The sequence below is a fragment of the Lissotriton helveticus genome, chromosome 11, assembly GCF_964261635.1.
Source record: "Lissotriton helveticus chromosome 11, aLisHel1.1, whole genome shotgun sequence".
NCBI classification, from domain to species: Eukaryota; Metazoa; Chordata; class Amphibia; order Caudata; family Salamandridae; genus Lissotriton; species Lissotriton helveticus.
Window position 1 is genome coordinate 936,064,923 of NC_136072.1, and position 25,514 is coordinate 936,090,436.

The window sequence follows — 25,514 nt, forward strand, 5'->3', positions numbered from 1 at the left end:
CTGGCAGAGGTGATGGCAACCAGGAAAGCAGTCTTCAGAGTAAGAAGGCGGAGAGGACAGTTATGAAGTGGCTCAAAAGGAGCGCACATCAAAAAAGTAGGTACAAGGTTCAAGTCCCACTGGGGCATCACGAATGGAACAGGAGGAAACATGTGTGTGATGCCCTTCAAAAACCTATTTACAATGGGGGACTTGAACAAAGATGGCTGATCAGGTAGCCTCAAGAAGGCTGAAAGGGTAGAAAGGTAGCCCTTGATAGTGCCCAGAGCAGAGCCCTGCTGGGCAAGAGAAAGAAGGAAGAGGAGAACCTCAGAAAGGGGTGCAGAGAGAGGATCCACAGCCTTTGCTGTGCACCATGCCACAAATTTGTTCCACCTGCAGGCGTATACCGATTTCGTGGAGGGACACCTGGCTGCCAGAACCACAGTACAAACTTCACGATGCAAGTCAAATGGCCTCAACTGTCGCCGCTCAATCTCCAAGCATGGAGGTGGAGACTGGACAGGTTCGGGTGGAGGACCGTCCCCTGCTGCTGCGACAGAAGGTCTTCCTGAAGAGGCAGACGAATCGGGGGATCGACAGACATGCTGAGTAGCTCTGAATATCAATATCTTTGTGCCCAGTCTGGAGCCACAAGGATAATCTGGGCCCGGTCGCGCCTGATCTTCGTCAGCACTCTGGGCAGAAGTGGTATAGGCGGAAAGGCGTACAATAGACCGCAACTCCACTCGCGACGAAAAGCGTCTCCGAGCGAGTGCCGCCTTGGAAATTCCAACGCGCAGAACTGATGACATTGCGCATTCTCTTCTGTGGCGAATAGATATAACCAAGGCTCACCCCACTGCTGAAAGAGGCCTTGCGCCACGTTCAGACGCCATTTGAGATCCATCATGCACCGACGGCTGAGTTTGTCTGCCCTGGCGTTCAGAGAACCTGCCAGGTGTTGAACCACCAGGGTCACGCCCTGATGTTCCAGCCACTGTCAGAGGCGCAGGGCCTCCAGGCAGAGGGTCCATGACCCCACCCCGCCCTGTTTGTTGCACTACCACATGGCGGTGGTGTTGTCCGTGAACACCTGCACTACACTCCCCCGGACAGAGTGGAGGAATGCCTTCAGTGCAAGCCGGATCGCCCGCAGCTCCAGAAGGTTGATGTGGAGCCGGGACTCCGCCGGAGACCAGAGGCCTCTGATCACCGCCTCTCCCATGTGGCCCCCCCAGCCCTGGAGGGATGCGTCCATCACAACTACGTGCTCCGGTTGGGGTAGGGATCTGCCACTGACCCAATCGCGGTTCGTGAGCCACCACTGCAACTGTGTGCAGTGCCCTCCGAGATCAAGACATGGTCGGACAAGTTGCCTTGATGCTGGGCCCACTGAAACTTCAGGTCCCACTGCAGAGCCCGCATCCGCCACCGGGCGTGATGCACCAGAAGGATGCAGGAGGCCATCAGCCCCAGAAGCCGCAGCGTCAACCTGACCGAGACTCGGGATAAAGGCTGAAAGATCGGAATCAGAGCCTGAATATCCCGAACCCGCTGTTTGGGAGGATAAACCTGAAACTGCGCCGAGTCTAGAACTGCTCCGATGAAGAGGAGCTTCTGAGAGGGACACAGGTGTGACTTCAGCACATTGATGGAGAACCCCAGCAGGTGCAGGAGGTCGGCCGTAGTCTGGAGGTGGCTGACGACTGTCTGGGGCGAGCCCGCCTTCAACAACCAGTCGTCGAGGTAGGGGAAGACTGAAACCCCTAACCTGCGCAGATGAGCTGCGACCACCGCCATCACTTTCGTGAACACCCGTCGGGCGCTTGTAAGGCCTAAGGGGAGCACGGTAAACTGAAAGTGCTCGTGGCCTACCGTGAATCGCAGATAACGCCGGTGGGCCGGCAGGACGGGGATATGAAAATAGGCGTCCTGCAAGTCCAACGCTACCATCCAGTCTCCCAGGTCCAGGGCAGCTAGGACCTGAGCTAGTGTCAGCATCTTGAACTTCTCCTGCGGGAGGAAGCCGTTGACGTTTCGTACGTCCAAGATAGGGCGTAGGCCCCCTTTGCCTTCTTGGGTACCAAAAAGTAGTGGGAGTAACAACCACACCCTACTTCTGGCCCAGGAACGCGCTCGATGGCCCCCTTAGCTAAGAGGGCCGTAACTTCCTCTCTGAGAAGTGTCAAGTGATCCTCCGACACGCAGTGGTACTGCGGTGGCATGGCTGGAGGGGTCGCCTCGATGGGGAGGGAGTAGCCCCTTCGGACGATTTGCAGCACCCACCTGTCCGATGTAATAGTGCGCCAGTGGAGGTGGTGATGGCGAACCCTGCCCCCCACTGGCGTCACATGGGCCTGAAAACTCGGACTAGGAAGGTTTTGAGGCGGATGCTGCAGGGGCGGGTGTGGACTGGCCGCGCCGTTGTCCCCGACCACCACCACGGCGGATTCCACGGCCGCCACCGCGTTGGATATTAGACTGCGGTGTGTGGCTGGCAGCACGTGTGAGGGCACCCCTTCCTTGACCAAGAAAGGAGCGAAAGGCACCCATTTGCTGGCGCGGGGCCGAGAGGCCCAAGGACTTGGCCATAGCCCTGGAGTCCTTAAAGTGCTCAAGCGCATGGTGTGCCTTGTCGCCAAAGAGGCGACGGCCATCAAACGGCATGTCCATAAGAGTGTTCTGGACATCAGCCGAGAAGTTGGCGGACCTCAACCAGGCGTGGCGACAAATCGCCACCGTCGTTGCCATCGCTCTGCCCAGTGAGTCCGTGGTGTCCAGTCCACACCGGATGGAGTACCCTGCCGCATCTCGACCCTCCGCAAGGGCTTGGGCGAGTTTAATCCGGACCTCCTCCGGACATTGTGGCAGCACGTCCGCAACCGTGTCCCACACAGAGTGGGTGTAGCGGCCCAAGAGGCATGCGGTGTTGACGGACCGCAATCCCAAACTGACGGACGAGAAGATCATCTTCCCGTACTGCTCATACCTCTTGGATTCCCGATCGGGGGGGGCCGTCGGGAATGCGGTTTGGGAGTTAGAGGCCTGGATGACCAGGCTCTCTTGGACAGGAAAGCAGGGTCGCCCGGAGCTGGGCGGTGGCGTCTGGCCACGTTCCTATCTACAGGCTGACCTGTAGCGGGCCTGGACCAGGTGCCCAAAAGAACGTCAGACAAGGCCTCATTAAACGGCAGTAGAGGCTCAGCCGAGCTTGCCTGCAGTTTAAGGACCTCAGTGAGGAGGTTAGTCCTCACGGCCGCGACGGGGAGCTCAAGATGTAAGGCCTTGGCCGCCCGCGTCAACACCACACTACAGGCAGCCCCCTCCTCCGTAGCCACGGTGGGAGGGGAGACAAAACCAGTGTCCGGCGAGGTATCCAGACCACTGGCTTCCCCTAGCTCTCCTGATCAGTCCTGGTAAGACTGACACTCCCGTGCCAGAGGGTCTTCAGACCCCTCCCAATCCCCCTCACCACCCATCTCCTGATACTCAGGACCAAAGGATGGGGCCGGGTCATAGAAGTAGAAATCTCCCATCGGCGTCGGATACGGCGTCGAACGGCACCGGTCCGGCGCCGGACCCGAATCAAGGGAGAGATCGGGGACGGCGCCGCTCGAAGGCGGCACTGGGGGCGACACCCTAGGGGAGGTCGACCGGCGACGACCCGGAACCGGATCCTGCGGGAGCCGGGACGGAAGTCAACGGCGGCGTCGGGACCGAAGCACCCGACGGCGTCGGAGCCGAAGCACCCGACCCGCTGGGATTCCCAGTCGGGGCTGCAGAGCCCGAAGGCGCCGCGGAGCCCGACGGAGGAGTGAGCGACCTCATGGCCGAGAGGAAGGCCTCGATCTCCTCCGGCGTCGCGTGCTGCCCAGGGACCGTCGGGTATGGAGCAGGCCGCGGCTCCAGCGTGGGCGGTGTCGCCCGAACCTCCGGCCGCGTCGCGTGAGCGTCGGGGGGAGTCGGAAGAGCGATGACGTCTCTTCGACTTCTTATGCTTACCTAAGGAGCCTGAAGACCGTGGACGACTCCCGGAGCCATGGTGGCTCCGACCCCGTGACCGGTCCCTCGACCTCCTCGCGGACCGGGACCTCAAGCGGCGCGGGGCCGACTGCCGGAGCTCGAGCCGCTTGCGGGACCGCTCCCGTCTAGCCTTGGACGTCAGGGCTCGACAGTCGGAACAGGCTTTGTCGTCGTGGTCAAGGTCCAGGCAATGAAGACACCGTCGATGGGGGTCGGTGACCGACAATAGTCGGTCGCAGTCGGCGCAGGGTTTGAACCCGGGCATCCCTGCCGGCACCGTCGGAGTCGTACAGACTTCTAAATAGATCAAAAATGATCGAAAAAGTTTAGTCAAAATTTGACTAAAGGTACCACTTTTTCCGGATCGGCGCTTGCTGGCCGGCTACGTGGGCCTCGCTGCACACGTTTGCACGGCACTACTGCCTGGACAGCCAAGTCCGGAGGGATGGCTTCTTTGGCCGTTCCGTCCTCCAGGACTTTCTGGTATGATTATTGGTTTGCAGACCCGCCTCCGGGGATGGTATTGCTGGGGTATCTATTCCAAGGTAAGGAATCTAATACTAACCTGTTTCTTTCAGATGCACAAGTTACTTACCTTCGGTAACGATATATCTGTAAGAAACAGTAGTTAGTATTAGATTCCTTACCGACCTACCTGTCCTCCCCGTTCTGCGAACTGATATCTAGGGTTAAGGTCATCCCCTTTCAGGGCCCTAGTTTCATGGCACCAGTGTTGGTTTTTTATCATGGCTCTGCGTTTCTGGCGCGGAAAAGCTGTGTATAAGAACTGACGTCAGCACGCGGAGGCGGCGTCTAAGTACTCTGACGACATCATCACAGCGCCCACGACGCCCACGACGGACGCGGAGCCGCAGACGACGCCTACCGACGCGCCAGGGTACTGCTACGCAAAAATTTCAGGATCCAGTCTGTTGCCTGGGGATATTCTAAGATAAGGAATCTAATACTAACCTGTTTCTTTCAGATGAAGTCCTTTGTAAGTAAAACTTTAAACACCTCTTGATGTCTAGTGTGTGCAACGCCCTTTCTGCAGGGGATTGCGGGTTAGGAAAGAATGTCTTTAAGATGACTGGCTCATTCAGGTGAAAGAACGAGGGCACTTTAGGCATGAATTTCGGGTTTGTGCGAAGCACTACTGAGTCGGACGTTAACTGCAGGAAAGGTGGATGGACTGTGAAAGCCTGGACATCACTGACTCTTCTAGATGAAGTTAAAGCCAACAACAGTGACACCTTCCATGTAAGAAATTTCAAATCCACTCTGTGAATTGGTTCAAAAGGATGGCGCATGAGCTGCGCTAACACTACATTGAGATGCCACGATGGTGGTGGACGACGAACAGGAGGGAACATTCTGAACAGTCCCTTGAAGAACTGTTGTATTATCCTTGAAGAATAGAGTGAAGTGGACCCAACCTGGCGGTACCTTGAAATGGCTGCTAGGAAAACTTTTAGAGTTGCGTGAGATAATCCTGATTTTGCCAGATGCAAGAAAAAAGGTAATATCTGTTCTGCTTTGGCCAGAAAAGGATGAATCCCAGCTGAGTGGCATCAGATACAGAATCTCTTCCATTTAAGTCTGTATGTTTTTATTGTAGCAGGTGCTCTATCTTTGGCCAGTACCTCCTTGCAATCCGCAGGGATATTCAGGCGGGCGAATTCAAGGTACTCAGGCGCCAAGCTGCTAATTTCAGAGGTTTCGGGTCCGGGTGGTAAATCTGACCATTCTGGATGGAGAGGAGGTCTAGAATCGGTCGAAACTGTATTGGTTCGCACTCCGATAGGAGAAGGAGCTCGTTGAACCAGTATTGGCGAGGCCATCTGGGGGCAATAAGAATCAGGCGACACGGTACTTTCTTCATCTTCCGAAGAACCCTGGGAACCAACGGTATCAGAGGAAAAGCGTAACCATATATCTGATACCAATTGATCAAAAACGCATTCCCCTGAGAGTCTTTGTGGGGATGCCAGCTTGCAAAGAACCGGCATTTGCTGTTCTCCTTGGTCGCAAAAAGGTCTAGATCTGGTTGACCCCTCTGCTGAAAAATCCGATCCGCTGTTGGTTGGTGAAGCTCCCATTCGTGGGTGGACACCTTTGTTCTGCTGAGAGACTCCGCAGGAACGTTTGCCGTTCCCGGTACATGGACCGCCAGAAGATTGATTCTGTGTTGTAATGCCCACACCCATATTTCTTGGGCTTCCTGAGACAGAAGAGCTGATCTTGTTCCTCCCTGTTTGTTCACATAGTGCATGCTTGTAGTATTGTCTGTACGAACCAATACTGTGGCCCCTTGAATGATTGCATGAAAGGACTTGAGGGCAAGGAAGAAGGCTCTCAGCTCCAACAGATTGATGTGCCAAAGTCTCTCTTGAGGACTCCATTTCCCGCTGATCGTCAGCCCTTGAAGATGTGCTCCCCAACCCTCGAGGGGTGCATTGGTGGTGATTGTAAAGTTTGGTGCGTCTTGGAGGAACACGCATCCTTGTTGTAAATTATTTCTTTGAACCCACCAGAGAAGAGCATCTCGAATGCGAGGAGTGATCCGAATGAGGTCCTCGAACGAGCCAGAGACCTCCATGGTGAGTTCTTCTTGAAGAGGTCTCAAGCTGAGACGGCAATTCAGTATCAAAGGAATGCAAGAAGAGACCATCCCCAGAAAAGACTTGAATTGTCGGACTGAAACTGACTTTCTTGAAAGTAAACTTCGAGCCATGTCCTGTATCCTGTCCTGCCTCTCTTCCGACACGAAAGCTTGTACCAGCTGTGTGTCTAAGGTTGCTTCTAAGAAAGCTTGTCTCCGGGATGGTTCCAGTTGTGATTTGTTGAAATTGACAGAGAGACCCAGCAACAGGAAGAGACACAGACACCGCTGGATATGGTTGTCTGCGTTTGTATAAGAACTCGCCTTGATAAGGCAGTCGTCTAAGTATGGAAATATGTGTATTCACTCCAGCCGGAGGTGTGCTGCTACTGGGACCAGGACCTTCGTGAACACCCTGGGTGCCGAGCGTAGCCCAAAAGGAAGGACTTTAAACTGATAATCCCTTCCAGCCACTCTGAATCGCAGGAATTTTCTGTGCCGAGGAAAAATGGGGATGTGGAAATATGCATCTTGGAGATCCAAGGTGGCCATGTACTCTCCCTCTGAAAGAAGATGCAATATCTCTTGGAGTGACAGCTTCCGGAACAACAGCTTCTTCAAATACTTGTTTAAAGCACGGAGATACAGTATTGGACGCCATTCTCCATTCTTTTTCTTTATCAGAAATAATCTGGAATAGAAACCTGCTCCTCTTTGAGCATGAGTAACCTTTTCTATTGCTCCTTTCTTTAACATCAAATCGATTTGGGAAAACAACTCATTGAGATGAGCTGGAGGTGGGCCCCTCGGGGGAACATTTGGGGGAAACTTTTTTAATTCGAGGGCATGGCCCTTGGCTACAATGTCCAGGACCCACCTGTCCCATGTTACTGAGCACCATTTTGAGTAGAAATTTGAGATTTTTCCTGCAAACTTTATATGAGACTGTGGTAGTAGCGGTGGCAGGTGATGACACTCATTGTCTTTTATCTTTTCCGTGGTAGGCAGGTTTTCTTTTGTTTTGGGAATAATTAGTGTTGCGCTGGCCGTAGGACTGGTAACGCTGGTTTTTAGAACGTTGATTCCCTTGCCTGTAGGAGGACTGCTGACCATAACCTCCTGTAGAAGAGGATGATCCCCGTCCTCTCGCACCTCGAAAGGGCGGCTTTCGAAAAGGTAAGGTGCCCAGGGACCTAGCTGTCTACGTGTCCTTTTTGATTTTCTGCAAGGCTTCCTCAATAGGCGGGCCAAACAAAAACTCTCCATCGTAAGGCATGTCCAAAACCTTAGTTTGAACCTCCTGGAGGAACAAAGTCGCTCTTAGCCAGCCTTGCCTGCGCAAGACCGCAGCTCCTGCCAACTGCCTGAAACCAGTTGAAGCTACATCAACTGCAGAGTCAATCATTTCCGCCGAGATCCTTTCACCTTCCTGCAGGATTTTCAAAGCCTCTGATTTTGAGGGCTCTGGAAGCATGTCAACATATGGGGAGATGTCAGACCACATTTGCCGGTCATATCTGCCCAGTATGTCCAAAGAGTTGGCAGCCCGGACTGTGGTTGCTGCCATTGTTGACACACGTTTACCGATTGCATCCAGACGCCTGCCGTCTCTATCCGGTGGGGCTGCGATTGGAGATGAGGGGTTTCTAGACCGCTTCTGTGCAGCCTGTATGATAACCAAATCCAATTTCGGGTGTCCTATAAGGCAAGCTGGGGACTTTTCTGGAGCCTTATATTTTGTATCTATTCTCGGAAGCACTGGAGGAATAGATGCGAGAGTAGACATGACTTTAATACCTTCTTTCCAAACGAAATTGATAATAGGTATCGACTTAACCTGTCTCCTTGGCTGATCCTTGAAATCATAAGCGAAGCATTCTTGTTGTGTAGTCTCCATGTCAATATGAAAGCGTTTCGTAGCTCTCTCCATTAGAAGATGAAATCCTCCTATATCAACCGGAGGAGAATCAGCAGTAGCCGGAGGCGAAGGAGAAGGTGTTTGGACTTGATAATTGTCCCACTCCGACATTATGGATCTGTCATCGACTTCCCCTTCTTCTCTCTCTTCCTCTTCAGAAGAATGTTGTTCTTCAGGCTGATGGGACACTATAGGTGGGGGAGACTTTGGAGGTCTTAAAGCAGATATCGGCGTTTGCACCACAGGTGTAGGAGGCACAGAGTCCGTTGACTCCAGGGGCGGAAAATGCCTGTAATAATCATTTAGCATGTGCTGAAGATTTGTTAGCGATGCTACTGGCATCTGAGCTGAGGGGACCTCTGTCACAGGTGATGTCACAAGCTCAGGGGAATGATGATCATCCTGATCGTCTTCTTGGTATTTAATGTTCAAATCAGAAGGACTTGTAGCTGTCCCAAACCGTTTATCTATATCAGATTCCTCCTCACTATCTTCAGAGTCCAATAACTTGTCAGGGACCTGAAGGGGTACTGATTGAGGGGACAAGCGTAGAGGAGATAAAGGTTCTAGGCCACAACCGCGTCTCTGAAGCAAGGATGGCTTTGGCGTGGATAAAAAAGCTGTAGACAGTGGCCAGACCTGCATGGTGGAACATATAGACAGTTGTGGCGTCGACGGAGGCCCCATCGACGGGATCGTCGACGGAGGTTTGATTCCAGACGATGAAGAGGTCGTTGACGACGACGGTGTCTTCGTCGACGACGGTGTCTTCGTCGGCGATGGTGTCTTCGTCGACGACGGTGTCTTCGTCGACAACGGTGTCTTCGTCGACAACGGTGTAGTATTCGTCGACAACGGTGCAGTATTCGTCGACGAGCTCGTCGATAACGGGATGTTTGTCGACGGTGATGGGGCAGCCATCGACGGCGGCGTCCACGAAGCTACCATCGACTGAATCTTCTTTAGCTTAGCTGTCGACGATGCGCTGACAATGGCAGACGAAGATTCCTTCGTTGACGAGATAGGTCTAACAGAGACATAGACCATCGTCGATGGTGAAGACGCCGTCGACATTAGCATTTCAGGTTTAGGAGATGAGAAATTTACCGTAGACGTAGTTGTTGCGTCGATGGGGATCTTCGTCGACGACAGCATCCTCGATGACAGGACCAGTTTCTGAGGTAAAGTCTTCTTAGAAGTCATTTTTTGAGGTAATTTCTTGGTTGTTTTTCTCGGGGGTGTGCATGGCCCAAGACTGGCCTTAGTAGGGGGAGTAGCCTTAGAAGTGGAAGGCCTCACAGACCCCTTAAAAGATTGTTGCCTTTTTACAATCTTGGCCCCAGGAGAAGACAAAACCTCCTCAGCAGCTCTCTTACTAGAAGCTGATGTAGATCCAGAGGCAATACTGCCTACCTCAGAAACAGAATAGTCTTGGTCCTTGAGCTTTTGTAGCCACAAAAGCAAGCGGCCCTCTCTGTCCCTGAGGGTCTTCTGAGGGAAGTTCTACAAATCTTGCAGTCCTTCACTTGATGTTCAGGATACAGGCAATAAATGCACTTCTTGTGAGGATCTTCTTTAAAAAGCCGGAGCTTACCACGAGAGTCACAAGGCCTGAATAAGGATTTCTTAGATGAAGACATCTTGAAAACCAGATTCCAGTAGAAAATAGAGAAGTACTGAGCAGAGCTCAGGGAGACTCCTTTCACACGACGTGCGGTAGAAAATCTGAGAGCCGGAGCCTCTGAGGAGAATATTCTAAGTGGGTGCTGACGCCTGATTGGCTGTAGTTTGGTCTATACAAAATGACTAGGATAGTCATGAGTGAGGAAGTTTTTTACACTGTAGCTTATGGCTACTTTACTTCCAGGTTGGTTATTACCAAGGGTTTTGGTTTCTTATAGGCATATTATTGCTTTTTCATGTACTGTGGGACTCCCGCTCCGACGACGGGCAATCATTCAGGCATGTGAATCTATGAAAGACACCCCAATACTGGAGAACTATGGTAGCGATATCAAAGATAGAATGCAGATGGTCAATCCATGCTTGCCATATTCACTTCCATTTGAACAGCAGAAAACCCCACTTGTGCCCTTTCAAGTTCAAAACCAAACACGTTGCAGCAATTGGCGCCTAGGTTTATTATTTTCTCGGAGCACGAAACATTTTTAAAGCGTTTATCTATGGAATGCCATTCACTTCAAGAACAAATTTGCATCAATGCCATATAATACTATTAATGTTAATAGACCAAATTTATGTTTATTACGAATTGGCCATGCAGGCCCTTACCACACAAGTAATACATACTCTGCAGTGGAGAAAGCCAAATCAAAATTCTTGCGGCGGTTTTGAGGATTAAGCTCATTGAAGTCAAAGGCCTCTGGGAAGAAGTTGTGGACGAGTGCACAGAAGGCCATGCCATCACTCCAGCTTGAAGAAAAGTTCTGTATATTCACATTCTATAAAAAAGATAATTATTAAACTAGTAACTAAAAATCATGTGGGTATTTTTCTATGGTAATAGTCTGGTTTTCCCCACACCACCTGGTGATTTCATACCTCATATCCACGCGTCTTGGCTTTGCACCAATCCAACAACATCTGTTTAATACTGTTCGCATTAGGGACACCAAAGCCAGAAGACTGGCTGACAGCAACTCTGGTGAAAGCTGGACTTGAAGGGCTGTAAAGAGGACAGAGAGAATAGTAAAATTAAATCTGAGACTTTGATAGGATAGTCATTACCTTGAAGAGCACAGGTAAAATCCATGTTACACTGCATTCTGAAGCCTCACCTTCCGCTCTCTTTCTCAAGTTTGTCAATCATGGCTTTTCGTGCCTGTGTAGCTGAGGTCTTTGGAAGGGCTTGAGCTTTCATTAATTCCTTCTTTCTCTCCAGGGCCGCTAAGTTGCTAGCACGAGACGCCGCATCATCCTCCCGATCAAAAATGCTGGAAAATATAAACAGTACTTGAAGGTAAAAAAAATATGCAAAACTTTACAAGCTCAACTGCCTCAATAGCTACAATCTTCGAGGACCTAAGTCAGTTGCAGAAACAATCAACAAGGTGAATTACAATCTACATATATTACCTTCCTTATGCATTCATATACCTTCCATTTTCTTATATATCTTTATATTAATTACTTTGGTTCCAATTCAGCATATCCATTGCACTAACCTATATCTCACCCTACAACTCTTGCAATATATCCTCTACCTCCACTCTGACTCATATAAAACCTCATTCTACTACTCTTTCCAATGCACTACCCAATTTCTCACCCTATACCTTTATCAATATACCCTCTATGCCCACTCTCTCATTCATTCCAAACCCCATACCACTACTATGATCCCCAAAATAGACCTTTCTAGACGCTTACCGCCTCGACCCCTCCTTGCATCATCTCATGCCTCTTTTACAATTCAGATCTCCCAAACAAGCCTTTCTAAACTCTTCCCTCTGACTCTTCCCCCTCCCCCTCCCCCTCCCCCTCCCCTTTACTCATCCCAAACCACCTCCTACTGCTATGAACTAAAATCTCCCCCAAAAAACACTTTCTAGACCCTTCCCTCTTCTAATCCTCCACTATTCTTTTCAATCCAAATAACAGACTAACATGACCACCGATCAAATAAATTTCATATTTCCCCAGACTAATTCACCACTAATCCTTTTTAGGTTACGGAGAAGCGTGCTACTCACGTAAAAGCGCTTCAACACCTCAGGGGTAGCAATCGCTACATAAATGCAAACCTTTTCCCTATTCTTTACCTCCACTACTTTTCTTAAATCAAATAACAGACTAACATATCCACCGCTCAAATTAATTTAATATTTCACTACACTAGTTCACCACTAATCCTTTATGGGTTGCAGAGTAGCGTGCTACTTGCCGAAAAAGCACTTCCACACTTCGTGTGGGGTAGAAAGCGCTATATAAATGCAATACCAATACAATACAACAGACGCCGACACAGTTCAAAAACTGGAAATCAAATCCAAAAGAATAGTAAACTTTGACACAGCAAAGGGGAAGCTGAGCCCCAGTCAAGACATGGTCGGACTGGCCTATAGGGCAATTAGGCAGTGCCCAATGGCTGGTCTGGCAGATCAGTGTGTGGGCCGGGGTTTTAGAAGTTAATATGCCTATTTCATAGTCAGGTGGGCTGGTTTTTACTGTTGATTTCCTTCATTCTGATTATACTACAAACACTGCTTGCAGCAAACACAAATGCATGCAGTCTCCTATACTTTACAAAATACCCATTACAGGTTAAAAATGATTTGCAAATGCAGACCGCTTTTTTAGCTATCTGGTGCCCTATTATGTATAGGGCGCACTTTCCTGTTTGAGCCCTGATGCACATTAAAAGAGGTGTGCTAGGCGCAAACAGAGAAATTGCACCCTATTACATAGAATGTGCTGCCCCTGGGGAAGCCGCAAACTCGTGCTACCTTGGGGAAAGAGCATTCAAGATAAATACAGAGCAGCTTTGAAGCAACCGCTTAGTGTTTCACTGTGCAGTCGGCAATCTGCCTGCACTTTTAAAGGGGGTCAGAGTTTCCCTTGCAGGCCGGTGCAGTGAGTGACAGCACCCCCTGCAAGGGGATGTATGTGGGGTCCATAGGATACCCTCCCCCCCATCCTGAGGGCTACTATCATGGGGCGAACGGACAGTGCGCCATCTTTTAGGTGGCGTACTCTCAGTGTGCCTCCTGAGGGCTTCTTTGCCTCTACGCCCGCATCTGTAATACGACGTGGGGGAGAGGCAAAGGTATTCCTCATTTGCAAGGGGCAAGCCCTCTTGACAAAGTGCTGGCACTGTATGTGCATCAGCACTTTCAGTATTACAGAAGGTGCCCCTTCTGTAATACCAAAGTGCCCAGGTGGTGCACAAAGCCGGCGTAAACACCCGTTGCGCCCCAGGGGTACTTAGTATAGTAGGGTCCCTGGTGCGCTAATGAGAGCCACATTTATTTTGGCACCGGGCCCATTTTTTGTCCCTGTCAGACTTGGAATCAAGAGGATTCCCCTACCCACACCCAAGGAATGCAATCAGCAGGCAGGAGCAGCATAATAGCAAGTAAAAGCTACTAAGAATCATAAATAGGCGTTCAGTTACTTACCTTTGGAAATGTTCTTTCTGGTAGACACTATAATCACTGATTTCTCATCTTTTGAATCCCTCAGGCACCAGATTGAATCTCGATTTTTTCTTCAATAGCTGCTACATACTGGAAGGTGTCACCTTCATACTCCATAATGGCCTAATTTCACCCCTGGAAGTTACAAATATAGGTGCCACCATTGCATGTGGACATCAGTTATCAAGGTTCCTTCTGTGCCTTCAGATGTAGATAGATTGACAAATGGTTGTTGGACAGAGCATACAAACTAAAGTGAACAATTTGACCTATCAGAAATCTTCTCCAGAGAACAGTGAGGTGGGCAGGCGGTGAAAAAACAGTAGAGTATTCACTAGAAGAAAACTTTACTCACCTTCGGTAACTCTCTGACTGATAGATTATTTTTCTAACTGCAGGTTTCTTAAATTTAAAATATGCCCAGACCCCAAACTGGGTCAGAAATTATTTTCATCATAGCTCCTGCGCAACAGTGGGTGGCATCATGTAGCTCTGTGTCAACTCTGCTCTGGCACATAAGTGAGGACTGAAATCTCATGGAGGAGCCACCCAAGCACACTGTCGGTTTATTTCTGGACATTATCTGCACAGACGCAGAGCCCAAAAATATATTGTTCATGTCAGTGTGCAGAGCTCTAATTTCTCTTTTTAGATGGGAAATGAAGTCCATTTCACAGACCAGGGAGGAGAGAGGGCGATGAGTAGTCGGTGGTTAGCTAGAGTATCCACCGAAGGCAAGTCATTTGTTCTACTGATGTATAGTTCTAACGGCAGATTATTCACCTTTAGAATAGATAATAAAGCAGTACCTTCCCGGTGGTGGGTGTCAATAATTATTCAGACCAAAAAGTCCCACAGGTCTACACAGCCAAAATGCCCTTTCCATCAGCCCTGGCTGTCAAGGCCTTGATGCTTTGTGAACTTCTGCACTTATGCCCACTTTGAAGCCAGACAAATATCTAGGACAGGCACTGTACATGCTAAGGCAGTGGTAGCAGCCTTGGCCCTGCTGGAATTGTCCATCAACCCTCTAAGGGAGTGCTTCTTGGTCATCGCTCAGCAGATTAATTCAGAGAACTTTCCACCTGGATAAAGTTAGTTTCTGCTCTGATTTGCTTGTCTTCATTTCAGAGAACAGTACAGACTTGATTGTTCACCCGATTGTCACTAGTGCAATTGATATAAAAGCTGGGCGCTCTTTTAGGGTCCAAACTATGAAGTCTCTTCTCTCCCTTTTTCAAACGGTGAGGTGGGGCAGAGATGTTGTAAGCATGATGGATTGCCTGCTGTGAATGGTTAAAACTTTTGAGAGAAAAGCCTGGTCCTCAACAAGAGTTTGTCTGGAAAGAAGGTGGTGTAGGGCGGTGGACTGAGAGAGCTTTAGGCTCACTGATGCAACCAGCTGAGGTTGCATCAGCTGATGAGAAATACTGTATCCAGGTTCAAGAGTCAAAGGGAAAAACTGTGCAAAAGGAATACACATGAGGAAATGAGGGTCCAATTAATATTCCACAGTGGCATATCCAAGGAAGGGGGGTTGGAAATGGGGGCATGTTGAGCAAAATTTTGAGAAAACTCATCACATGAGGTGAGCTGACCAAGGATGGTTGCTCTTAACAGTGCCCACAGCAAGTCCTTGCTTGGCCTAAGACCAAATTTCTAGGAAAACATCCGAATGTTTGGCCTGCAAAGGTTTGTGTTAGGGGTGCCACACCAAGCCAAAATCTTGTCCTAGTGACTAGAGTAAATGGATTTTGTAGAAGGACACATGTCCACCAGGATGACATCCACTGCTTCGGGAGGTAAACTAAATGCAGTCAACTGCCACCACTCAATCTGTATGCATAGAGTTGTCAATTGTGGGGGAATGGGTGCAGGACCCTGCCCTGCAGCTGCAACAGAAGATCCTCTCAACGCAGCATCCTGATCATCAGAGGACAGATGCTCATGCCCAGAAATTCTGAGTTGCAAACCCTTTTGGTCTCTAGCTTGACTTGGGCCCAGGCAGATGTGATCTTCTTCAGAACTTGGGACGGTGGAGGTAGAGGCAAGAAGACATACAGGTTTCCCCATGCTCCACTCTAGGAGGACTGCATCTCTGTAATGGTGCCTTATTGGGAACTCTAATGCCCAAGAGCATTGACACTGCATGTTCTCAGCCGTGGTGATGTGACCAAGCCAGGGCTCTCCCTACTGCTGGAAGATACTCAGCTCCACTTCCAAAGGTAGCCACCATTCTTTATCTGCTAGGCGTAACTGGCTGAGTTTGTCCATCCTGGTGTTTAAAGATCCCGGCATACAGTGTACGATCAGGGAAATGCCCTGAATATTCAGCCAGGTCCAAAGGTGCGGGCATACTGGCACAGAGCACAGAACACCACCCCAGCCTGCTTCTTTCCATACCACATGGCAGTGATGTTGTCCATGAGAACATGTTTGTACGTATATGCTATTTCTATAGTGCAAACCTAGACAAACTGATGCAGAACGCTGTGTATAGTCAAAGAAAAGTTTAAAACCTGCGAGTAATAAAAGAGGAAGTGGATTTGTGGATGGTTAATGCATTATGATGTGATGATCTTTAAATAGGCGAGTCTTCAGCTCTTTCCTAAATTAGAGCAGCATTGGGGTGGGCCTCACTGAAACGGAGATGATGCTCCCGATCCTGGGTGCCTAGATGGAAAAGACCTGTTGTCTTGTTTTTTTTGTTGTATTGTTTTTTTTCTTACTCTGCAGTCTAATGGTGTCCTGACTGCTGGTGTGCCAAGAACCACTAGAGATGGTGAGCCTGTCTGCAAGATAAGCAGTGGTGCTGGTTGTGATGACTTTGTAAATAATGCAGATGGGTTTGAAGATGGTACGGGCTGGCAAGGGAAGACAATGGATTTCCATCAGGATGGAGGTGATGTGCTCATATTTCTTCAGGCCCTGGATGAGAACTGCTGCAGCATATCCGATGCCATCAAGAGGTGCCAGTGTGGAATCTAGGAGCCCACCAAGTAGGACATCATCACCAAACATTTGTACAGCAGTTCTGAAGTCTCTTTTTGGAAGAAACGGTTTGATTTTATTTAGAAGAACGATCTGATACTAGGCCGTCATTTTTTTGTTTGTTTGGGAATGTATTCTTTGAGGGAGAGGTTGGTGTCCTGGGTGAATCCAAATGATTTGCCATTTGGTGACAGTTGGAGTTTGAAGCCTTCAAGGGCCATGTCATTGAGACAGGCTTGTACTATATCCTGTTTGTTGTTTTTGGGAAACATTATGAATTTTGTCTTCAGGACATGAACCAGTCTCCCGCAGAGTGATGGCAGGAAAACTTTCACTGCCCAAAAAGTGGCCTGCAATTCCGGTAAGCTGATGTGGAAGCTGGTCTCTGTCAGAGACCACAGTTGTCTGATCTCTAACTCTCCTAGACGACCCAGATCTAAAATAGAGAGAATGCTCTTTTCCTTTTTCAGCACTATGAAATAAGGGAAGTAACACCAGTTTCGATCTCCGAGCCTGAGACCCACTCAATGGCTCCTTTCTCTAAAAGAGCTTGAACTTCCTGGAATGGATAAATGGTCCTCCAAGAGTTGCTCTCATATAGGTGAAATAGGCAGCAGGGCAGAAAGGAATGTCAGGACGCAGGCCCGTTGAACTATCTGAGGGATCCACCTGTTCTAGCTTGTCACACCTGTAGAAAATGAGTGATCTTGCCTCCCATGGAGTGGTTGTGAGCTGCTAAGGGCAAACTAAAGCTGCTTGGAGACTGCTGCCAGAGGGCCTAGGGACGCTGCCCCTGTTGCCCTGGATGCTGTCTGCTGGATCACCTACCCAGTCCACAAACGCAAAATGACTTGGACATCTACTATTGGGGCAATGGGTCTTGCAATTGGGACATCACCAGCTGGATGACGACGAACTGTCTCCAGCTGAACGCCGGTAAAACGGAAGTGTTACTGGTGGGAAAAGAAACAACTACCTGGGGAAACAACTGGTGGCCAGAGACACTTGGCCAACCTCCTGAATGCAAAGGTCATGTAAGAAACCTGGGAGTTTGGGTGGACACTGATCTGTCTTTTACCCATCATACCAAAAAGGTGGCAGCTACCTGTTTTGGTATTTTACGCAGTATTAGACCGATTTTAAAAACTTTTGACCACCAAACCCGCCAAATTGTGGTGCAGTCAGCAATCTTGTCAAGACTGGACTACGCCAGCTCTCTCTTGTTAGGAGCAAATTTAGCAGAGAAAGCTAGACTCCAGCGAGTCCAGAACGCCGCTGCTAGAGCGTTAACTGGTCTCCCACGCTATAAGTCAGTGTCCGCTGTCCTCACGAAACTCCATTGGCTTCCCGTGGAAAAAAGGATCCACTATAAAACCCTCTGTCTTGCATTTAAAATCCTTAAAACTGCCTCCCCCCCATGCTATGTCCTCTTCTCACATCGTACGTCCCCCGACGTGCGCTGCGTTCAGAAGGACAGAACTTGGCAGTAGTGCCCGGCTTCAAACTAGCAAGAATGGGCGGTCAGTCATTCAGATACCTCGCCGCAAGACTCTAGAATGGACTCCCTATTCATATTCGAAGAATTAAGGAGCTACTACCCTTCAGGAAAGCGATAAAAACCCATCTCTTCTGTTAACGTGCAATTGCCTCACTGTGACAGAACAAACACTCACTACCGGTACACCTTCCTACAGCAAGCGCCGGGACGTCCCTTGGCTGGGGCAGCCGTGCGCGTTACAAGTCCATTTAACATTAACATATATGCCAAACCCCTGGTAATGCCTTGAAAGAGGCTAAAGGTTGTGGATAGTGCCTTGCAGGTGTGGAAACACAGAAGGAGCATGCAGTAGCTTTACTCTCTTAGATGTGCTTGAGGGCTAAATCAGTCTTCTGCTAAAGAAACAAGACCTGTTAAAAGGAATATCCATGAGTGGGGTCTGAATGTAACCTGAGAAGCCAGGGGATCTCACACATGTATGGCACCAGAGCTAGTGCCGACCACCCAGTTTAAGAAGTCGGTTGTGTCCACGTCTGACTGGATGATTTACCTGGCCACATCTTGGCGATACGGATCTGTGGTGATGTGCCATCTGTCTTTTTACAGGTGGACAAGTGCAGGGTTTGTTCTAGGTGCCCATGAGGGTGTCAGTCAGTTCCTTGTTCAACGATAGTAGGGTTTCAGATGAGGATTGTCCTTGTTGTAACAGCTCTATGAGGATCTTGGTCTTTACTTCGAGGGAAGGCATGGCAGATCTAAGACTTCGGCCAACTGTTTCATTGCCATGGTGAATGAAACAGACTCTTCTGTGGAAAGGCAAGGGATGAGACAAGGCCAGTGTCATGGAAGCTGTCCGGCCCACTGACTTTTGTAGGTTAATATAAAAACTGTGGTCCTCGTATTGTAGGGGGATTCATCTTCACCATTATCATCAAAAGCTGGTTAACTTCGGCCAGAATCTGATCCAAACAGTTGCTGGCACACTTGGAGGAAGGTTCTAGACAAAGGCGCTGTCTCGTCAGAGTGTTCGAGGGCTACCACGTTGGGACTGAGCTTTCATGTGGTTTCAACTGAGGTCAAGACAGGTTCTGTTAGAAGTTGGACAGAACAATGAGATAATCTTCCTCCGGTGTCGGCAGCATCAGTGCAGACTTCGACATGGCGGGAACTGGCTTTGCCATCTTGTGTTTCTTTTTGGATTTTGACTTACCTTAAGACCACAATGATGACCTGTTGTGGGCCTGGCCTGAGAGCGGGAATGTGTTCATGTCTTTGACATTGAGTGGGTGTGGCTCTTACACAACTTCCTGCACAGCTCTGCAAATAACGCCTTGGCTACATGTTTCTGGATCACCTTCGGGTCCATGAGGGCAAACTCCTAGCGCAACTTGGAGTCATGGCCCCACCCCAAAACACCAGATACACGTCTCATTGCGATCTGTCACAGATATCTTATTAGGGCTATCACTACAAGGCTTACACCTTTAGTTTTAGGAGGGGACATGTTCCCTCGCACACTGGAAAGAAATATGATGAGAAAAAGACTTGTCAACTGAAGAGAAAAAAAGAGGCGTTACCTCCAGATTTGCATATGAAGACAAGGAAAGAAAGGAACTGTTGTCAACACTCTTGGGTGGTGCATATCTGTGGCACCATTGGTGGAGTGGAGTGGAGTCTGCGTGAAGATCTACACCACCACCTTCAGTTGTGCAGGGAATATACTGAAAAATCTTCTGGATCCAGTCTGGCACCTGGGGATATTATAAAGATGAGAAATCTGCGTTTAGAAGTATCCATCAGCAAGGTGTTTCAGAGGGACGTAGAACTATCTGAAGAGCTCAGCATTGCATCTTTGAAAGCCTCAATTTAATGCTGTTAGATAGACGATGGGCTGGGAAAATTGGGGTGCATCAGCACTCTTCTCAGAATAGATACAGAATAGGATGCCTGCGGCAAAGCCAGGTCTTTGAAACAAATATTGCATGACTTCTCCCTGGAACGAGGGCAATGAGAAGGAGTTGGATATAGCTTGCATTTCTTGTGTTTTTGCCAAGACTTCAACTTCATCCTGAACTTAACAGAGGAAAGCGATCTGAACAGGGAATTTGTTTTTGTGTGCTTGACAACATGCAGATTTGCGTACCGTGATGGCATTCAGATGACTCAGGGAACGTTTATCATATGACTGAGTCATGTTGGAATCCTGAGTACAGAAGGCAGTCATTGTGTGGGTCTTTGACCAAAATCTGTTCTTTGCAGGAGCAGCATGGCTTAAAACCTGAGGTCTTTGGAGGAGACTTATCCCTAGCACAACGTTTCATTTAGGGAAAACAATTTGGAAGACAGTAAAACAATGAGAAAAGCTGGGAGTGGAGTTCCAGGTCCACATTGAAAAGTGCAGAAAAGAATAAACTGTTATCAGTGAGCAAAGTGGTCTCCAATACATGACTCAGTGTAATCATTTACAGAAGTGTGGCAATACTGTTCAGACTCCAAAGGTGTTACACTGATGCTATGGCAGGAAAAATTCTGTATCCAGTCTGGAATTTGGCAGATTCAAAAGGTGATAAATTGAAATAGGAGGAATCTGCGGTTATCAGTATTCATCAGAAATCGTCAACTTACTGAATGATCTAAGTATTATTGACCAGACAAAAGAAATGTGCCGCTCAGTCATACTTTCCCATCAATAAAAAACAGAGCACCATTTATCAATGAAAAACAAAGTGACAAAAGGATATTTTCATTTGCAGGAGGCATAGTAATTATATCAGGCAGAACAGGTGTGAGTTAACAGGCCATTAGTGGTCACCATGGCGTTTACTTGCATTGCTTACCTTCCCACCTTTTTGGAAGTGGAACTGAAGGAAGCTTTTGTCTGAACAATGGTTCCTCCACCTAATAAAAAAAATATAAAAGAAACATTTTTATTATTGCGGGATACAGACAATCATTCTTGCTAAGGATTCTGTTAGCTGTGATAATGCATTCCAATGGCTAAGCTGGTGACATTGGACAAGGAGGTCTGGGATTTAATCCTGAAACCAGAACTTGACTGGTAATCATGTGGTTCTAGGCTAGTCATTTACTAGTCATTTACCCTCCGTGCGGCGGAAATTGTAACTATGTGCCAAATGTAAAATAGATAATAAATTCAAACGTGAAGATCCCAAACTGATGTACAAAATTGTATGCTATCTCCCAGCATGCCCTATTAATGTATAGCGCTCCTTTGCTACACAGTTAGGATTGCATTTTATAAATACTGATACATGCATACACAAATATTCTTATTATAGCCTTCTGTACATACTTTAAGATCGAGAGGAAGCAGAAAAAGTCCATGTTTTGTCTGATAAATACACTACCTTCTGCAAAGTTATCATTATTCTGAACTTAAAAAGCCCTACAAACTTTAAGGCATTCAAGTACTGAGATACAAGTCAGAAGAGACAAATCACAATAGTTGTCTTTAAAGATTCCCTCAAAGTTGGATACTCGCTAGTCATTAGCTCACACACATGCATATAGCACTTTTTTCGGTTATGTTTTACAGGCTGAAATTATGGGGGAACAATTCAGCCGGGGCTTCTACTGTCCATAGCATTTTTTATTTTTTTTTACATGATGCAATACATTTAAAACTAGGCTATGACTGTAAAATCTTTCCACCACCTAAGTAATGGACAAAAACTCCCCAATAATATGCATTATAGCTCACATGTACTCTCTTACAAAAGATTTGCACGTCTTGTTGACAAGAAATCAATGGGCGGAAGTCAGCGGTTTTAGATTGCCATCTGAATTAATCCTACCAATAAAGTATTGTTAATCTACCTGCTCAGCAATAGGCACATTGCACTTTCAAGAGATTCCCTTTTGCCATATCCCTCTGTCTGGGTTGAGCTACTGGAGAAGAATACTGTGGTTCGTATTTTTAATTCCTTTTTTTATATACTGAACCCATGTTCATATTAACACTGTACTGTACTTTAGCTTATGGTCTTTATGATATCGTCTAATTATTATGTTCCAATCGATTGTAGTGATTTTAATTCATCAAACAAATTAACTCAGACTCAGATACCTAAGAAGGCGGACTGAAAATTCTAAAATGTCGCATCAGGACCCCAGCTTGATTGAATACCTCCGAATGTAACATTGGATGTAGAAAGCCTTCAACATACGATAGACAACAAAAGAGTGAATCTCATCTGAGAAGCCAAACAGCCATCACCACTGAAAGGGATACATTAGGTTCATTAAAACGCCACCCAGGACGTGCCAAGGACAACACCCAGAACAACACTTCAACCTAATTTTCCTGCACCACAGAGACCAGGAAGAAGATGGAGCTATGACTGCACAAAGACAGCATTACTGAACAATTCTCCATATACTTAAAGATTGAAGAAGGACAAGCATGAGTAATTTGAACATACAGCATGTTACTGAATTTTAAGCTAACCATTCTTCTAATGAACCAGTTACTTGCCTTTGGTAACTCCCTTTCTGGCAGATATTCAGAAGATCCATAATATTTTTCAACATAGTCCCTGAGCGTCAGTAGGTGGCATCGTGCTGGTCCCTGTCGATTCCACTTAGCCCCGGAAGTGACTGCTGGAGCAGCATAGCAAATGTATGCCACCCAAGCGTGCTGATCTTTGAGAGCGCAATGCACTCCCACGGACGTGGAACCCAAAAATCAATTATCAGTGCCAGTGTGCAGAGCTGTAATTTGGGACATTTTTAGAATGAAAACATTTAATTTCATAAAACCATCTGGTAGGAGGGTGGTGAGGAATCCGTGCTTTGCGTTGGTGGTTTCCAGTGCTCAGCACAGGCAATTATTTCATGTGGCGTGATCTATTCGATTTTTCTCCCCTAGGCAAGGCCCGGTAATCATTCAAAATAAATTCCTGCTCTCCTTCTGCGGTAGCCTGGTATGTCCTCACAGATCCAGGTATATCATGTCACAGAGACGACTTCGGATTAAAATTTGGTTTTGGTTGGGAGCGGCGGGATTATTTTCAGTGGTGGAAGCAGATTTGCGTGACGTTACAGGAGTGGTTTGTTTGGGCAGATGGAGTACCAAGGCAGCTCTCCTAAACAGGAGCCTGATGTCGCGGCAGAGGTGGGCCTGCTTGGACCCCATCTCTGGCCAGAGCAGAGGTATGTAGGTTGAAGTGGGGGGCTTCCTAAGTGTTGCAGCCGGGCAAAGGCTGTTGACTGATCCGCTACTATGGAATCAATCATTGGGAGGGGGGCGGGGGGGCACTCTTGCTGTAGACCCCACCCTCTCCACTGCAGAAGGTGACAGGTTTGTAAGGGGAGTTACGTGCAAAGCAGGACATGATGTGTGTGTCTCATCACACATCCAGGGAGCTGTTTTGCTAATTAAAGCCCTCTAGTTACTGTGGCTTAAACGTTTGCTGCTTTTGTATTTTGTCCTGTATTGTTGGGGCTACAAAGCTTGCCAACAGTTGATCAACTGCCTCTGCTTTGCCCAAGCACGAGAGTTTCCTTTCTTCCTCGGAGAGGCCATACCCTTCTGCTGGTATCAATACTCCTCCTGTCCCAGGCCCTTCACAAATCCTTTTATGGGGTTACCTATGCTTTCTCCTGACTACTGAAGGAACCTGTTTCTTATAGACGTGTGTATATTTTATTGTCTGTGCTGTGGTGAAGATTTCATGGGCCAATGTACGTCTTGTTATTTTTTGCTTCCTACAGGATCACACTTTTCAATGCATATGCACTATTTGGCTAACAACTTGTCTGTTGCTACATATAGCCCACATTTACATAGTGCCACTGGCTTTCCAGCAGGATTCAGGCAGCAATAAAAATGTCAATATAACATAGCAGACTCGTAAATCCATGTTATGTTCCCGCTAAAGAGAGAGATCGGAGTTTTGTCTAGTGGTAATCTTGACTGTGGCTCAGAGGGTTATTGCGCCTTCTGCAAAGAATGTGTACCATGCAGCTTACAGAACTATAATTATGTGTATAGGGCAGTGGGTTTCTGTTTTTGTCACAGAGATCTTTTTTTTACTTGCTGTTCATAAACTATAGTCCTAATAGAGCACACACGGCAGACTCAGTTGAATTTTGTGCTTTATTAGCTCAAAAGTGCCTGTGGAAGCCTCACTGAATAAAGGTCAATGTCTGACTTCATTTTGAAATAGGTGGCAGTGGGATTTTGTGACTTATAGTGTGATCATGTAATAGAACTATTTTGAAGCATGAGAGCTTGATTCTCCATCCAAGCTTAATCCTAATAATATAACTGACACTATATTATCTTTTATCGAGAATACTTATTGTGATGCGACAAAACATCTTTTGATGGCATAATACCTTAACACAGTTAAAGAATTGCTATTGTGCGTCTTGGACAGCACAGCTATGTATTTATTAGACGGTGCAAGAATGATACAGCTCTGTCACCCCCAACTTTACATAATGAATTACTGTATATTTAATAAAGCAGGTGTACTCTTTTCTTATTCTCCCTAAGTATTTGCTTTTCTTCCTCCTCGACACGCCTCACTCCTTCCCTTGTCTCCAGTCTTCCTTCACCTTCTGCCCTACGTCTGTGTTTTGCCGCCTCCCCTCATTAACTGCTTTTTATTTTTCATCTTCTCATCTTTCCCTTCCACTCTCCTTTTATGAGCTTCCCGGTGTCAGCTCTTCTGCCCTTTCTCCTCTTTTTGCTTTTCACTCTCCTAATGTCGCAGTACAATCTTGTACTCCTAACCTCTGCTTTCCCCATTTCTCTTCACATTGTCTACAGTATCAATCTTTGCCTTCAGACCTCGTCTCCTACCTCACTCTCCCTTTTATGTTACTTCTTGCACATATCTTTATATCCACTCCAGGAATCAGTGTTTGATCTCTGGGTCATAAATTTAAATCTGGGTTTGGCCACTCATTCTTTAATCTTTCTGAGATTGATAAAATTAGTGCCATTGAGCTGGATAAACACATTTTTAATTTGGTGTTAAGGCCCCTTCTGGTGAATATGTGCTTTACAAATATATATGGTGTGTTAAGTACACAGAAATGTATTTTATTCTTTTGTTTTTCAATTTCTTTACAATAATACACCGCCATTATTCCCTTTCATACTTGTATCCATTCCTCTGACCTCCTTTCTTTCCTTAGTCCCATCTTTTTCCTTTCCTTTTTTCTCTTCCTCACCACCTCCAGACAAGCCTCCTTTCCTCTTTCCATTCTTGCTTCCTTACACCCTCATTCATTCCCCATCCTTCCTCCCTTGGTGCATTTCTTACTTCTTCCTCTATTTTTTCCTTACATTGTTTTTTCCTGCTCCTTCCTTCA

General features: G+C 47.5%; 1 protein-coding gene across 4 annotated transcripts in view; it reads right to left on the reverse strand.

Annotated features, from left to right (window-relative positions):
• SMTN (smoothelin) overlaps positions 1–25,514 on the reverse strand; it is a 1,119,422-nt gene that overhangs the window by 221,032 nt on the left and 872,876 nt on the right. For all 4 annotated transcript variants that reach the window (XM_078667269.1, XM_078667270.1, XM_078667267.1 and 1 more), the window contains exons 16-19: positions 21,008–21,068; positions 11,324–11,479; positions 11,088–11,211; positions 10,836–10,987 (exon numbers count right to left, since the gene is read on the reverse strand). In XM_078667269.1, the coding sequence (XP_078523395.1) occupies positions 10,836–10,987; positions 11,088–11,211; positions 11,324–11,479; positions 21,008–21,068 (493 nt within the window). The remainder of the gene's footprint in view (positions 1–10,835; positions 10,988–11,087; positions 11,212–11,323; positions 11,480–21,007; positions 21,069–25,514) is intronic.